We start from the raw sequence: 17,574 nt of genomic DNA, 5'->3' as shown, positions 1-17,574 counted from the left end.
GGCTGCTATTGACCTTCAGATGATAGGTCAGAAGGAGGATCATCTGCTTCGAGATCATGGTTGATTGAGGGTAACTGAAACCATAGCTTGAGGGTGAAGGTGGGCACTACTGTTTTGGCTTACATACCAACCTGGATTGATTGCCAAAGAACTATGCTGACTGAAAAAAGCTTAATCCCAAATGGTTTCATTCCATTTGTATACTATATTATGTTATTTATATAATATTCTTGAAATCATAAAAATATAGAAATAGAGACTAGATTAGTGGTTGTCAGGGGTTAAAAAGGGGATGAAGGGGAAGGAAGTGGATATGATTATATGAGAGCGACAGGAGGATGGTGATGGAAATGTTCTGTGTCCTGATTATACCAATGTCCATATCCTATTTGTGATAGTACTTTAATTTTACAAGATGCTGCCATTGGAGAAATTAGGTAACAGGTTTAAAGGATTTCTCTGTATTATTTCTTACAACTTCATATAAATTTAAAATTATCTAAAAATAAAGTTTAAAGAAAAAAGAATATGGTGGAAGTTAATTTTGGTGAAATAAATGAGACTGAGGTAGATGTGTTTTGTAAAGCTTTTGAATACCGAAATAAATTTGAGATTTAGTTTTTTAGGAAATGAGAAACTGAAAAATTTGATAATGGGTATAGCACAATGTAAATAAATCGAAAATTACTCTAGTCATAGTAGATAAATTGTCTTGCATATACAGTTATGGATTATAACAATATTTCACAGAGATCTTCTAAAATATCTTAATGTTTGGAATTTATTTTTTTAAAAAGGAAAGCCTTAAAACCTTAAAACCATATATCAGTAGTTTAAAAAATAATAGCATTGTGAAATTACCTGGAATAGTCTATTTAGTATATAGAGATAAATCCTAATACTGATATTATTGGAAGTACAACTCTGGCAGATTTTGATAGATATGCTTCCTTTTTGGGTATTGGTTAATACCTTGCTGTTGTTTGCTAGGTATGTTGTTTAGATTTCTGATCATGCTTTCCCCAATATTATAAATGATGGCTGTATTTCTGATTCATGAATCTATCTGAGAATCTAAAGAAAGTTTTGGACTATCTCCTCAGATAAGTGGACCATCCAACTAATTTTTCATATACTGGGATTCACAGAACCCCTGAAAGCTATTTCTGAATCCCAGGTTTTAGAATCTCCATCAGAAGAAAAGTTGCAGAGTACATGGATATAATTCATTGCAGTGTGCTATGTAATCATCCAAAGACAACTACCTAATGAGCATCTATTTGCTTGTCATTACCTGTGGCAGCTACCGCATGGGATCTGAAAAGTATTTTTTTAAACTATCCCATATTGCAAAAGGTTTACAATCTACTTTAAGAAGTAAGCTGGGGGATCCCTGGGTGGCGCAGCGGTTTGACGCCTGCCTTTGGCCCAGGGCGCGATCCTGGAGACCCGGGATCGAATCCCACGTTGGGCTCCCGGTGCATGGAGCCTGTTTCTCCCTCTGCCTGTGTCTCTGCCTCTCTCTCTCTCACTGTGTGCCTATCATAAAAAAAAAAAAAAAAAAAAAAAGAAGTAAGCTGTATTTAGAAGTATCAGAATGAGAATAAGGTAATTCCCACTTTTAGATCAAAGCATTACAGCTTTTGTAAATTACCTCAAGAAGACATTTGGTAACCATTGCCTCTTTTGGAGTAGGAATATGAGATGGGAAATCAAATTCTTTATAAGTAAATATCATAAAACTAGCAAAGTGAGATAGGAATACTAGAGACTATCTGGATCCATTCAAAAGCAAATTCAGACTTTATCCTGGACCATGGGGATGGATATTGCAGTGAAAACATAGATACCTTCCCTATCCTCATGGAGTTGACAGTTTCAAGAGAAACAAATTATTAATGAATAAAATGAAAGATAGTTCACTCTGGGCTAGAGTATATAAAAACGGGTTTACAGTAAAGGTTGCATAGAATATACCTACTATTGAAAAAAATTTTTGACCTTGAACAAGTATCCTAACCTGTTTGAGCCTCAGGAGGCTCATCCATATAGTAAGGAAAATAATGAATAATGTAAAAATATATTGGGTTCAGAGTATGGTAGTTAGTAGCTACTGCTATTATTATTGGTTTGAGTAGCACTAATGAATGACTAGATTAGGATATTCAAAAGAAGAAGTAGGATATTAGAGGATGGAGCACAATAGTAAGAAAGCAAGATGAACATTCTTTTATGTTAAAGATTGTAGGAAGACTTACCAGTCTCATATAAAAATTTGTATTGGGAGGTAATAATATGTATAATTGCAAGTAGTGTATAAGTTTAATGTAGAAACCTTTGTTTGGGGCTCCTGGGTGGGGCTCAGTGGTTGAGGCTCTGCCTTGGACTCCTGTAGTAATCCTGGGGTCCTGGAATGAGTCCTGCATCCAGCTCTCTGCAGGGAGCCTGCTTCTCCCTCTCCCTAGGGCTCTGCCTGTCTCTCAGTGTCTCTAATGAATAAATAAAATCTTAAAAAAAACAAAACAAAAAAAACCCACCTTTTTTTAAGGGGGGGAGGGGCAGAGGAAGAGGGATAGAGAGAATCTTAAGGAGGCTCCAAGCCCAGCATGGAACCTGCCTCCAGGCTCAATCTCATGACTTTGAGATCATGTTCTGAGCCAAAATCAAGAGTCTGAAGCTTAACTCAATGAGCCACCCAGGCACAGCTAATGTATAAGCCTTTATAAGAAATTGTTAATATTTTACCTTTTTTTTTTTTGTCTCAAGTAGGATTTGTTTTTTTTGTTTTTTGTTTTTTGTTTTTTTTTGTGTGTGTGAATATGACAGTAGCTTTTATATGGGGAAGTCTTTTTATAATGTAAAAACTTTGCTTACCAACTTTTACTCATTACCTTTTCAGAGATTGGAAATGCTTATGCTGTTTTAAGCAATCCAGAAAAAAGAAAACAGTATGACCTCACAGGCAATGAAGAACAAGCATGTAATCACCAAAACAATGGTAGATTTAATTTCCATAGAGGTTGTGAAGCTGATATAACTCCAGAAGACTTATTTAATATATTCTTTGGTGGTGGATTTCCTTCAGGTATTTTAATGTTAGTTATAAATATTCTATTTTATGAAGCTAGAGATTTACACCTCCAGTTAGGCTATTTAGAGATTTGTCAACCTTCTCCCCTACATTTCTTGTAGTATTATGATTGATGATTTTTCATGAAGGTGAAAAAATGTTAGCCTTACTACTTTGACTGTAGGTTTGCCTTTTTTCTATATAACATGTTTTAATTTTTTAAAAGAAGAAATGAGTACAGATATTCTCTATTTTATATAAAGCTAAAGAAAGGATGTATAAGTAGGAAATCCAGTGACAATATCTTAGTTAGGTGCTATTACAATTACAGGAGGTATCCTGTACCCTAGATGACAATTTGACATTGGTTCTCTGAAGATCATTGTAGGCATTTCATTCATTATAAATTGCTAATGTGAATGTATATGGAGGTAGTATTTTCCATTGAAATATTAAAATGTCTGATTCATAGGTTATATATAAAGTAGTGGGGTTTTAAAATTAAAATAGAAATAATTAGTTGAACTAGGCCATCAAAGTAAATATGGTAGAGTTACTACTAAATAGATTTTATAGTACCAGCGTAAGTTGTATTGAACTCTACTTATATTTACTATGGGTTATATGAAAATTAATTTTCTTTAAGAATAGCTCCTATAAGGTAGTTAAAATTATAGCTCTAGTCATATTTACAACATTTAAGTGCTAAGTTAAACATTCAATTCAAAATTAGGAGAATCTTTATGAATGTACTAATATACTTTGGTCTGATGATCCTGTCTGAATATTATTGAGCAAGATTGTGGTCATTGATAGGGCATTTTGTAAAGCATCCTTCATGGAAGGAGAACGTATAAGTATAAATTAATGACTGAAAATACAGCATGTATTTTGACATATTAGGGTATATAATTATCTCTCACAAAAAATTATTCAGACTAGTAATTTTGATGGAGAATATGCTAAGAACAAATCTTTCAAGTAGTAGTGAATTTTCAGGTAGTTGAATTACAGTTCTTGTTTTAACATAAGTTACTTTGACATGTTAGCTATTTCTGATTGCTCATCTTATTTGAAAACAACCTGAAAGTCCTTCAGAAACTGAATGTTTGAATAAATTGTGGTCTACCCCTGCCATAGTAGATTACAGAGTATATTATACTTGTTTTTTTTTTAAATGAGTGAAAGCACTATTTTGATTTCCAAAGGTATTTGTGATTTGTTGATAAATGAGGAAGGCAAGAATTTCAGAGTGATGACCCAAGATTTGTAAAAACAATCAACTGCAACAAAAGTCCTCTATGGATGCAATATTAGGCAGGAACTCTTACTCATGGTTTCATAAAGAAAGAACTTCTACTTTTAAATTCCAGTTCGGTAACATACAGGGCAGCATTGGTTTTAGGAGTAGAATTCAGTGATTCATCACTTACATACAACATCCAGCTCATCACAAGTGCCCTCCTTAATCCCCATCACCCATTTATTTAGCCCATCCCCCATCTTCCTCCCTGCATCAACCCTCTGTTCTCTGTCATTAAGAGGGTCTTGTGGCTTGTTTCCCTCTTTCTTTTTTCTCCCCTTCCCATATGTTCCTCTGTTTTGTTTCTTAAATTCCACATATGAGAACTTCTACTTTAAAGAAAGGAAAGTCTGGGGAGAATCATTTCTGTTTCCATCTACTTTTTACTCACAGAGCAATAAGCATTCACTACTCAAACATGCATTATTATAGTAATTTTTAAAAATTAAACAAGAATGTAAAAAAATATGATTTTTCTGATCACAGTTGCTCTCCTTAATTTAGTCTTGCTTTTAATTTTTTAGGTAGTGTACATTCATTTTCAAATGGACGAGCTGGTTATAGCCATCAACATCAGCATCGACATAGTGGACATGAGAGAGAAGAAGAAAGAGGAGATGTATGTTTATGATATGATTAGAAATCTCAAAATGGCAAAATTTCAGCTCAGAAAAAGCAATTAGAATTATCTGAAAATAGGGGAAGTTATTTTAAAAGGAAGTAATGAGTTTTCTATTACCAGAGGTATTCAATAGACTGGACAGTCCCTTAGGGATATTAAGGGAACAAGGGTAGAAGTCAAGCTGGAGGGTGGTGGGTAAAATGACACCTTAAGTTGGTGTTCTGTGATTCTGATGAAGAATATCCCTGTGGTATACACGCTTTGAAGACAAGTTCTCATGTTGGTCCTAAAACATTTAGAATTAGTACTAAAGAACTTAAATTGATAGTTACTTTGCTTGTTCTAATGCAGTTATACCTAATTGCATGTAGCCCTTAAATTACATGGAGTAGAAAGGTAAATGGAAAGAACACTAGACTAAAAATTGAAAAGCCTGGGCCCCCACTCATCTGCTTCCACATACCACCCTCAAATTCAAGGGAATGCTAGATTTGCAAGATAAATAGAGAACTTCCTCATCTGTAACATGAGATCAGTTTACATCAGTGTTTTCCAAATCAAGATCTCTACATAAAGCACCTGGAAAGTGATATTTTTAAGAATCACTCTAGAAAGCTGGTATGATCAGGGAGATTTGAAAGCACTGAATCAGATGATCTCAAATGCCCTTTCTGCCTCTAAAAATATATGACAACTGTTGGATTATTAACAACTACAATTATATTACAATTTATTATTTTTTGATGATTTTTTGTAGGGAGGTTTTTCTGTGTTTATCCAGCTGATGCCCATTATTGTATTGATCCTCGTGTCATTATTAAGCCAATTGATGGTCTCTAATCCTCCTTATTCCTTATATCCCAGATCGTAAGTAGCTAAGTGAAGTTTAAAAAAAAATTATTGTTTCTTATCTAGCTTCTTTTAAAGGGCTTTGTGCTCTCTTCAACTTTTAAGTAATCTTCTATTACTATATCAGATTTTAAAATATCTAATTTAAAAAATAGTTACTCAAGTAATAAATTTGTATTGTCTTGTTAGTTACATTTCTGTTCCATTGTGGGTAAAGACAGAAGTACTATATTTGAACTTGATAGCAATTTAATATGATAGGTAATGTGTTGAATTCACAGGCAAAATATAGTTTAAAAGACAAAAATATTTGAAAGACAAAAGTAGAATTGTAATTGTTGTTACATAGACTTATATCATTGAGGGGTAAATGACTACATTCTTTTGTTTGTAGATATCGGTTAACTAAAAGCGAATATTACTTTTCTCTTATATAAAATGTTTTTCTACAATGTACTTTATATGTAAGAGATCAGGACAAAAAGGAAATTTAACACAGCATCCATTCTAGACAACTTTAGTGTAATACAGTGAACATAAGGGAAACTTAGTACAATCATATTGGCAGTGATTTTACAGTATTAAAAACAAATTGATCTAAAAATAAGAAATAACTTTTTATTTTTCCTAAATAAGATTTTTATTAACTAAAACTTGAAAGAACTTATAAGAACATATTGTATTAACGAAATTACTTTTTAATGACATGAATGGTGGTTTTAGGCAGTTTGAAATAATGTAAATAAATGATTACCAATATTAACTTTTTAATTTTTTGTAATTGTTTTTGTTAGCTTGGTTTGTAGTAGCAGGATCAGAATGTACAATTTTCATTAAAAATAATGATCAAGCATTTCTTTTACAGTGGATCAGGGCAAACTATTAAAATGCAAACAGAAAACTTGGGTGTTGTTTATTATGTCAACAAGGACTTTAAAAATGAATATAAAGGAATGTTATTACAAAAAGTGGAAAAGAGTGTGGAAGAAGATTATGTGACTAATATTCGAAATAATTGCTGGAAAGAAAGACAACAAAGTAAGTTATTTAAATGTTTAACATATAAAAATCTATTCAGAGTCTTTGGAATTGATTGATTATTGTAGGTTTCCCTATTCAAGAAAGGTTCTAGAATTGCCTGGCACATAATTGGAGCTCAAAACTTAAAATGTTTTATGTGGCCTTATAACAGTGTTTGGCACGTAGCAAGCACTTGTGATGTTATCAATAAATATTTGGTTGAATAAGTGAATAATACTAAATTTCATTGTATTTAAGATGTTTTCAATTGTAACATGCATTATTATTGTAGCACTAAGAAAGAAAAAAATTCTGGCACATTAGCTATATCATCAGTTTTAATATGCATCCTGTTTCAAAGTGAAGTTTGAAACTCTTCATTAATTTATCTTCAACATTTAACACTTAGTGTATAATGAGTTCTGTTGACATTCCATTTTCCTTTGTTTATTCTGTACAAAAAATCTTAGGGAACACTTAATCAATTTGTTTGGCATTTTCCGTCTTCAACTTCTTTAACTTAAGAAGCAGTTCCACCTATAAAAAGTTTGACCATAAGAATCTACAGAGATGCATGTGAAGCAAGTGTTGTTATGGTTATTGTTTTTCTGACTGTTACAAATAATAATGTAGACAATACAGTGTAGACTTTGGAATTAAACAGACTAAAGCTGAAACCTCACTCTGGGATCTTTAGCTGAGTGATTAGGGCCAAATATTCTAACATGTATGAGTTTACTCCCTCAGGTGTAAAATGGATGATGATGATGAGTGGTAGGAGGAAATAACTGTCACATATATAATACCTATTATTTAAGTCACTGTCCCAAGCACTTTACTCATTTAATCTCCACAACAATACTGTAGAGTTATACCCTTTATATATATATATATATATGGAAACTGAGGTAAAGAGAGTTTAGTAACTTACCCAGGGCCATAGAGGTAGTCCATGATTCAAGCAGTCCATCTGTCTCCAGAATCCAGGCACTGTGTGCCACAATTTTCTCAATAATACCCAGCTTTGCCAGTTTGTTGTGAAAATTAAATCAGACAATAAAGTGTTTTACATGTAGTAAAAGGCCCAGAAAATGGTAGTGGTTATCATCATCTAATCTACTAGGGAAAATTTGATAAAATATAACTTTTGTATACTTCCAAGAAAGTTCATATCTCTGACCTTGGTTTCCTCATCTATATTCTATATAGTGGTAGTTAAAAGAGATGCAGCCTCCTTGGTGTCTCAGTCTCTGAGTCAGTGAAATCAGTGTGGAGAAGGTTGCATTAGACTAGTTGTCAACCGGGAAAGATTTGCTCTGCTTCACATCACATCTGGTAATGTCTGGAAACTTTTTGTGTGTCACCACCAGTTGGGGATGGAAGAGATTGCTGCCTGCGTATAAAGGATTGAGGCTGGGGTGCTGCTTAACATCCTGCAATGCACAGGACAGCCCCACAACAAAGATTTACCTGGCCCAAAATGCCAACATTTCTAAGGCTGAGAAATTGCGTTAGCAGAAGGTCTTAAGGGCAGTGGATACCAAATTTTACTTATTTCATTTCACTTTTTGATGTCTAGTGCCTTACACAGTCCTTGGCATATCATAGGCATATGGTAAACTTTCAATGGATATAGGAATAATTGGTTGAAGGATTACCGAATTCATAAAAATGATTGGAAAGACTTGCTTGTTTTGTGTTAAAAGAATGACTAACACACTAAATACATCACCTTCAAATACAAATTCTAATCTTCAGCCAAATATGGGCAATTTTTGGATTATGTATACTTAAATTCTATTACCTTAAATAATTGGGAAATCGACTATACAAATAGAAAGAAGGAAGGAAAATATATTCATATTTACGGAAGATAGTGTAATGTTACAGCTAAAGTGCAGGCTCTGGGACTGCCTTGCAAGACAAGATCCTGGTTCCACCAACATGTTGCCTAGGCCAAGTTAGTTAACCTTTCTAAATCTCATTTATGTCATCATTAAAATGTGGACCATAACAGATAATACATGTTAACACTTAGCATAATATCTTGCATCAGTAAGTGTTCAATATTTTTACTTACTATAATGTAATTATTTTTTTTCCTATCCATACCATAAGCCAAGTGTTTTTGCTTGGCATACTTAATCTTTAAATCATCTGGCAAGATTGATATTAAAGTTTCACAGACTTTCAGTCTGTGTTCTGTTTACCATACAAAGTTGTCTACAGCTGTATTGTATACAGTTATATGTGTGTCTTTTAAAGTTACTATCATAAGTTTTAAGTGAATCTGATTTTAATAAGTCATTATTAAAAAACAACTTGCTGGGATCCCTGGGTGTCGCAGTGGTTTAGCGCCTGCCTTTGGCCCAGGGCGTGATCCTGGAGACCCGGGATCGAATCCCACATCGGGCTCCCGGTGCATGGAGCCTGCTTCTCCCTCTGCCTATGTCTCTGCCTCTCTCTCTCTCTCTCTCTCTCTCTCTCTCTCTCTCTCTGTGTGTGTGTGTGTGTGTGACTATCATAAATAAAAAAATTAAAAAAAAAGATTTAAAAAAAACTTGCTTATGTTCAAGAATATCAATGGAACAAGACAAAACTCTTAAAGACTAAAAAGAAATGACAGTTAGGTACAATGTGTGATCCTGAGTTGGATCCCAGATGGGGAGTGGAGGAAATAGCTATAAAGGACATCATTGGGGCTGCTGGTGAAATGTGAATATGAACTATATAATAGATGATAGAATTATAGTTAGATTTCTGAATTTGAAAATTGGGGTTAGGTAAGACAATGCCCTTGTTCTTAGGAGAAACATGCTGGAGTAATTAGGAATGAAAAGTCTCAAAAGGTTTTACAAAATAATTACCACTAGCACCACCACAACAGCCTTTATTACAAGAGAGAGCTGAAGCAAATTTGACAAAATGTGAAAGATTTGATCAATCAAGATGTAAAGGGTTTTAGAGTGTTCATTGTAGTACTCTTTTGTGAAGGTTTGAAATTTTAAGATTTATTTATTTGACAGAAGGGGAGAAGGGAAGCATATGGTGGGGGGAGGGGCAGAGAGACTAGCAGACTCCCTGCTGAGCACAGCTCATGCAGGGCTGCATCCCAGGACCCTTGAGGTCAGGACCTGAGCTTAAGTCCAATGCGTAACAGACTGAGCCACCCAGGTACTCCTTGAAATTATCAAAATAAAACTTAACAAATTCAGCACATCTAGAGGTTAGGGGTTTTAAATGAAGATGAAAGTGGAAGGAGCTCAGTGTAATGTTAATTAATCCACTGATTGAATGTTTTACTAATTAATCAGGATGAACTCACCTTGTTTTATAAATTAATGTCATCAAAAAGGTTGTTGGCCAATTGGTTTTTTTTAACCAGGGTTTTTCTGTTTTGCAGTCATTTCTAACACTCTCTAATGTCTATATTGATACAGTAGGCATTTTATAAGATACAAGCAGTAATTTGAAGTTGAAAGAATGTTAAGCTAGGAATTGGAAGTTTGGCTTGGAATCTAGACCGCCATTGACTAGCTCTGTGAACTTCGGTTTATCTACCTCATCTGGGAAGATGCATCTGCAAAAGGATTTTACAATTGCCTCACTTGTAAATAAAGGGGATGGAGTGATTTTGATTGTTAAATCCTAGCTGGATTGACTGAATACAAGGTCATTTATGAAGATCTTTACAAATAGAATATACTCTTAATGTGAGTATATTTTGAATGTGGTGCTGACTGATGTCCTTTACTCTGGCCATTGTTTTCCAGAAAGTAACTGACTTTTTTCTGTGTCTGGTTACATATTTTCTAAGTGCCCCCACCCTTTGGAAGAGTTACTGAACAGTGAAATGACTGAGAGGAACAGAAAGATAGCAAGGAATAGTTCTCTAGAGATTTATAGTCCGTTTCTTTTTCCTTAGTAATGCTATCCACATACTGAAAGAAGTCTCAGAAGTATTTATTTGCTAAATAACACTACAGTGATTCTATAGCAAACTTTTTTCCCCTTTTGTGTTCCTTCAGTAAGATTTTCTTTTCTTTATTTTTTTATTTTTTTATTTTTTTTAATTCAAGCAAACTCAGGGCAAGATTTCAAACTTTTCTACTCAAGTCGTGGCATAATTAATTAACATGAAACCTTAACAAGAGGTCACAGCAAAACAACCACCAGCAGGATTGAATAGCATATGATATATCTTTAGTATGCAAGGTCGAAATGGTGCTTTAGAGCAGCAGTTTTTAAACTTTTGAGGACAGGAGTGAGGGAAAGAGTGGATAGGATTTTATTTTCATTTCTTTCACAGAGTAGCTCTGTGTTTGTTTTAGATACTAGGCTTCCAAAGGCTTTTAGGAGTAATACTTGGATTTCTTTCTTTTTAAAAAAAGGTCAATTATTAGAAATATATTGAAGGGCTTCTTTAAACATCATTTCAGCTTAAGTAACAAGGTGACCTAAATTATTATCTACTAAGCAGAATATTTTGGTTTGTTAACAGAAACAGATATGCAGTATGCAGCCAAAGTATACCGTGATGATCGGCTCCGAAGGAAGGCTGATGCCTTGAGCATGGACAACTGTAAAGAATTGGAGCGGCTGACCAGTATTTATAAAGGAGGATGAACTGGGATTGTATTTATAACTTTTAGCATTCTCTTTATTTTTTCTGTAAGTAAGTTTCGTTTCATCCTGAGAGCTAAAGAAAAAGATTGTATGTTAAAAACTAAACTGCATAGTTGGTCCCTGAAATCTTGGACTGTTTATGACCTACTGGCTCCTTTGAATAGTAAGGAACTGAAAACTAAAATTAATATTTTAGTTATGCTTCTGGCAACTATTTTCATTTTAAAAGCGTATATTATTCCTAACTAAAAATGTCTTGAGAAAGGATTATCACACCTGTAGCAGTTTCCAGTTTTAGTGATTCTCCACGTTTCCTTTGGTCATGTAAATATTTATGGAATGATCATTTTGTATATGGGTTACTGGATTTTTATTTAAATTCTTTTAGCATTTAACTCCATGAGACACTTTAGTTTAAACTGATAGAATAAGTGTTCTGTGACAAAATTACATTTTTCTTGTCAGATGTTGAATGTTTGTGAAGTTTAAGCAACGAAACTTTTTCAAAAAGAAAAGAAAAAACAAAAAAGCTCTTTAACTGTGTAAATCTTGTAGCATTATCAGCTTAGAGGGAATTGATATTTTTAATATTGCCATTATAATCCAGAATATATATTGAGATAAATGAACTGGTGTAGAATATCAGTTTGCTATTTAGTTTTATGAATTGCTAAGCCATGCATAGAAAAGAAATGCTATACTGATAGATTTTAAAGAAAATATGAGATGGCTATATAAATATTAAACAAAAAGGGTCTTCAACAGTAAACTGCAGTTATGTCATTTCTAATTCTAGTAATTCAAAGGCTCCCAAATGTTTATATGTCTGTCTTTGAAGGCTGCTATGATTCATGAAGAAAAGAACCCACCTGTTTTGCCCCCATGGAAATTTTAGTTTCTTCTTAGTGATCATTTAAGCAGGATCCAAAGTTAATGGGTTCTTCTACAAATGAGTAATAAGAGAAAAATACTACTAAAATGAAGCTTTGTGCCTTTTTAACCTGATTGCCAACTCTTAAATATATAAGTGGAGTACAGCACACTACTTGATCAGAGCATGATCTGTTTGGCCACATGCAACAGTGAGCAGAAATACGGCAGCAGGTAGGTAGAATAGTGACTTTATAGCAAGTCATCCTTATAAAATTCTGAGCTACAAACTATTCACCATTGAGTCATTCAATTAATCTTATAGGAATAAGCTCTCTCTAATTCAATACATAATATAAATTAGAAAAGTAAGCTGGAAATTGAAGTTCTTGGTGCCTGTATATTCAGTACGAAACAATTTGATTTCTAGTCTTCTATGTTTAACAGTTGTAATATTTTAATGATTTTCCTTCATACTCAGTTAATGGGACACAAATGCATCTTTGGTAGTTTTTTTTTGTGTGTGAGAGCATGCTAGTTTGAGTGGCTCTGTTCTTCTGTTTAAAGGTTTTTGTTGTTGTTTTCTGACTGTAGTTGATTTTATAGCATCTGTTGAATAAAACTGCTAAAATGACCATTCTTTTTAAAATGTTCTCTTGTATCCCCTTTTCCAGGTGAATCAGTAGAAATATCTGAATTAATTAATGAGTTAAACTAAACAACCTACTGCCCTAGGAAAACTGGACAGCTTCACCAGTTTTATTTTACAAATGCGACTTTTAAATTAAAAAAATAGCAGTGCTTAAAATACAAATTAAATCTGTTCTTGAGCCTGCAGAATCAATTTTTAAAAAATAAGGTCATAACATTCTAATTAACTTTGAAAGTTCATATACATCAGAAAAATTACAAAAATTTGAATGAAATAATTTAATCCATTCATTTTTCCAGTTTTAATGAGAAATCTACACTATTGTGATTGACACTAATGTGAATCGAACTCTTTTTGAGTGATTCTTTTTCCCTTAATCTTGGCTTTAAAGGGATAGATGAAGTTATCAAGTTAAGTGAAGTTATATATTATGAAGTCATATATGGCTTTTGGACAGTATTATATTTCAGTTGCATTGCTGCATTTCATCACATTTCATAAAATGACGGGGAAATGTGTTTGATAAAATCAAATTTTCAAACAACTATGTGAAATAACTGATTGAGTGCCTGATAATTTAAGCCACATATAAAGTATGCAAGGAAATATTAAGTCCTTAATGTCATCCATATTTTGGTGAGAAGGTCCAACTAAGTGTCTTAGAATTTTGGGTTAATTCTACAAAGTAAGAAGATATGAACTATCTTGAGATGTAAGATTTTCATGTTTGCTACTCTTACGATAAAAATCTCAACATTTTACCATCTTATTTTTACTACACAAGCTTTGCAATTTCATTTGATAACTTGTACTGTTCATTTTAACCATTGCCTGAAAGCTCTCAATCTTTGAGTAGTGCTTTACTAGCTTTTCTAACTGGTATTTTAGAAGTTTGGTAGCAACTATATTTATTAATGCTTTACATTTTTATCTTTTTACACATACATATAAACATTATCCTTGTGAGGATTTGGGATAAAGTAGATAGTATCTTTTCTCCTCCTGTTTTGATTCCTTAGTTCCCAAGTAGACTGGTGCTAGTTGCTTATAAGGTTGAGAATTTATTTTGATCCAATCTGAGAATTTCATTCTCAATGAGCAAATTCAAATTTAATCCATGTAATAAATAAAAACAATGTATTTTAGGAACAGATTGCATTTGAATGCTTAAATAAGTATTTGTTTCAAAATGACTGCATTTTTCTTTATAACTTACAGAAATTTGGTAGAGAAGAATAAATCCTTAAAGCAAATATATGCCAGTGCATTACACCACTCTGCTTTCGTGTCAGCTCAGGTGTTCACAGGAACAGAAATGTGGAGTCCCAGCCCTTTACTGTGATTGCACTTTTAAACCTAAGTTGTCTTCCTTTTAATTCTTCAGTTCCACTAGTATGTAAAATAGTGTATAGTGAGAAAAATGGTTACCTTCTTAATTTCTTTTTGACCATAAATAGTTTTAAATGCAGCTGTTACTTAATAACTGTGACATATTATTCATAATGTTTTCCCATATATTTCCTTAAAAAAAAATCTTCTACCTGTGGTAAGGCAGTGAAATATTTTTTGATGTTGACCTGAGAACCAAATGAGCCATCTTGCCAGTTAAGTAAGTGTTATGTCAAAGGACCCTATGGTTCAAAAGGAGAATCTGTGTATTCATTTAGCTTCCCTAAATGAAGCTTAGGTTTAATACTACCCCTATTACCATCTGTCTTCATCCTGAGTGAAACAGACCAAAAGAGCATTCATAATCTTTTCTTGTCTGAACAGAAAAACTTCTGAAAATGAACAATAAATCTGAATTTTAATCTTTACTAAATAGCTAAAAAAACTGTACCTGTTAGCCCGTTGGACTATGCCTGAAGTCCATAAAATTCTCTAAACCAATGAAAAAGTAAAGAGTAGTGTAACAATAACGTACAAAACTTTTTAAATTCTAATTTGTAATTACAAAGAAAAAGTGAGTAGAATGAGAATCTTTAAAGAATTCTTGCACGTCCCTTTAATAATCTGACAGGCAACACAGTTCTAGAATTCAGGCTTCCTTTTTGGTTTCCATTACTATTAAATAGATTTTCATATAAATGGAAACATTTTCCCTCAAAACATTAATTCAAAACATACTCCTTATATTAAGGATTCTATAACCATGTTTTTTGTAAGTGTCCTATGTGTAACTTTTTCCTGTTGGTACTTGATTCATTCTCATTTAATTTTATTATCTGCTGGTTTTGGGGCCAATGGACTTGTGAATATTCTGTGATGTGTCCATGTATAGGTGTGTATATATATATACATATATATATATATTTTTCCAGCTAATACCTCAAATGTGTGATTGTTTAATATATACCACACTATGTTTGCACAGAGCAGGGCTTCCATTAGCAGTGGATATTCTCATTTCTAACTTTGAAAATCATTCCACAGAATTCTGTTGGTGTGAATTCTTCCCATTGATCATTTTCAAATTTTAAAGCAGAGATTCCTATTAGAAGGCCCATATTTCAAATATAATTGTATGTTTCTGTACCTAGCAATGGAAATATGTAGGGGTAAGAAGTGTTTCTTGAAGTGTCTAGTTTAGTAAGTTATTATTAACAATTGGGATTACTGGGTTGCCGAGCTGTCTGGTAACTGCTCAGCGATGACAACCAGCATGATTTTGAGCAAATCTCCTTCACTTTGGCACAGGAGTCGGGACATTCCAGTCTCATTCTACTTTGCCATTTAAGAGTACCACTAAAATAATAGAGGTTTTCCGGTGACACTGGAGTATTTTAAGCATCGATTTCAAAATGAATTGTTTTTGAGTTGGCTGACTATACCAACGAGAAGAAAGAAACTCCACATAAATTATATTTTGTAACTTATTTATATTAAGAAATGCTTCTTACCTATTTTTGTTTTCATTTTTTTGGATGGCTACATAAGACTTTCTTCCATTTAAGGTTTAAATCATGTGTTGTTTAAAAGCTGCAGGTAATTTTCAAGGTGTGATGAAATTTTAATGGAAGCCTTGTACCAGTTAAGTGAAACTGGCAAAGGAGATCTTACTTTGTCTATAGTGCATTCAAGATTATACAATTAGGTTTAAAAATGTCTGATTTGTAAAATACTTAGTGTTATATCAGACTTATAAAATAAAATTTTCTGTGTGAGAACTCTGTTAAAGAAAATGCATTTGATTTTTAATGAATGTTCTGCTGAATGATTTGTGATGAATTTTTGTCTTTCAGTCTCTGCAGTTTATCTCAATATATGAATAAAAAGAAGGTCTGTTCTCACTGTAAAGGATGTGTTTTTATCATCTTTTATATTCTTAATATGCACTTTCTTTCACTCACTAAACCATTCAACAAATGTATGAATGCCTGCTTTATCCCAGGCAGTGAGCTGAGTGCTGGGAATTAATTAATCGCTGAACAAGACAGAAATCCTTATGGAGTTTACATCTAGCCAGGAAAATCAATGTCAAATAAATAACTAATTATGATGAATGCTACAAGGAAAATTACAAGGTACAATGAGAACATATATCTGGAAGACTTAACCTACTCTGGGAGGATCAGGGAAAGTTTCTCTGAGAAAAGGAGCTTAAACTGAAACCCAAAAGATGAAATAAGTAGGAGTGAGGTGAATACTAGAGATACATTTCAGGCAGAATGTGCTAAGTTGATAAAGCCATAGAAACTTTACAGAAGTGAAAACAAACTTGCACGGAAACAAACTCATATGATTTTTTTTTAAGATTTTATTTTTTTATTCATGAGAGACACAGAAGGAGAGGTAGAGACTCAGGCAGAGGAAGAAGCAGGATCCATATAGGAAGCCTGGGACTCCATCCCAGGACTCAGATCACGCCCTGAGCCAAAGGCAGATGCTCAACCACTGAGCCACCCAGGCGTCCCAACTCATATGATTATAGCATAGGAAAGACAGGGTAAGTTAGAGAATTAAAATAAGATAGGAGCCAAGTTCCATAAAACCACATATAAGTGATGATGATGATTGGAATTTATCCTATGCCAATAGAAAACCCTTTGATATTTTTAAGAATGGAGTTACATATGAGATTTGAGTTTTTAAAGTATCATTTTAGGGTTGTGCAGAGAAGACTGGAGGGTAAAAGTGAATGTAGGGAGGATAGGAAGTTATTGGCAAAGGACAGATGATCATGGTTTGATCTAGAGTAGAAATACAGATAACTGAATGATTTTGAGAGAGATTCAGGAGGTAGAGTCAAGAGAATTATTTGATTGATTGGATTTGGGATAAATAGAGGCAGCAATTAAAAACTTCCCAAAATTCTGGCTGTGAAAAAGAGTAGATAGAGAAGGATGTCAGCTGAAAGAGGATGTGGTTTCTAAAGAAGGCTTTTATTTTTTCAGTTATTAATTACATGAGATCTTATTGCATGAGAGATCTGTTTTATTCTGTTATTTTTCATTCTGTTATAAAGGGGCAGGTAGAAAGTGAAAGAGTAATACCAGTAAGAGTAGTACCAGTAAGTGCCTGATATGTCCAAGAGGATATTATATCCATTGGAAGAATTATTT

General features: G+C 33.3%; 1 protein-coding gene across 1 annotated transcript in view; it reads left to right on the top strand.

Annotated features, from left to right (window-relative positions):
• DNAJB14 (DnaJ heat shock protein family (Hsp40) member B14) overlaps window positions 1-16,309 on the top strand; it is a 48,017-nt gene extending 31,708 nt beyond the window's left edge. Inside the window, exons 4-8 of the mRNA XM_025423357.3 lie at window positions 2,900-3,085; window positions 4,898-4,992; window positions 5,753-5,862; window positions 6,710-6,882; window positions 11,366-16,309. Coding sequence (XP_025279142.1) covers window positions 2,900-3,085; window positions 4,898-4,992; window positions 5,753-5,862; window positions 6,710-6,882; window positions 11,366-11,490 — 689 coding nt within the window. The 3' untranslated portion in view covers window positions 11,491-16,309. The remainder of the gene's footprint in view (window positions 1-2,899; window positions 3,086-4,897; window positions 4,993-5,752; window positions 5,863-6,709; window positions 6,883-11,365) is intronic.
• Window positions 16,310-17,574: the final 1,265 nt, after the last annotated feature.

This window comes from Canis lupus, chromosome 32 (genome assembly GCF_003254725.2).
Source record: "Canis lupus dingo isolate Sandy chromosome 32, ASM325472v2, whole genome shotgun sequence".
Lineage (NCBI taxonomy): Eukaryota > Metazoa > Chordata > Mammalia > Carnivora > Canidae > Canis > Canis lupus.
This window is presented reverse-complemented; position numbering and strand designations above follow the sequence as displayed.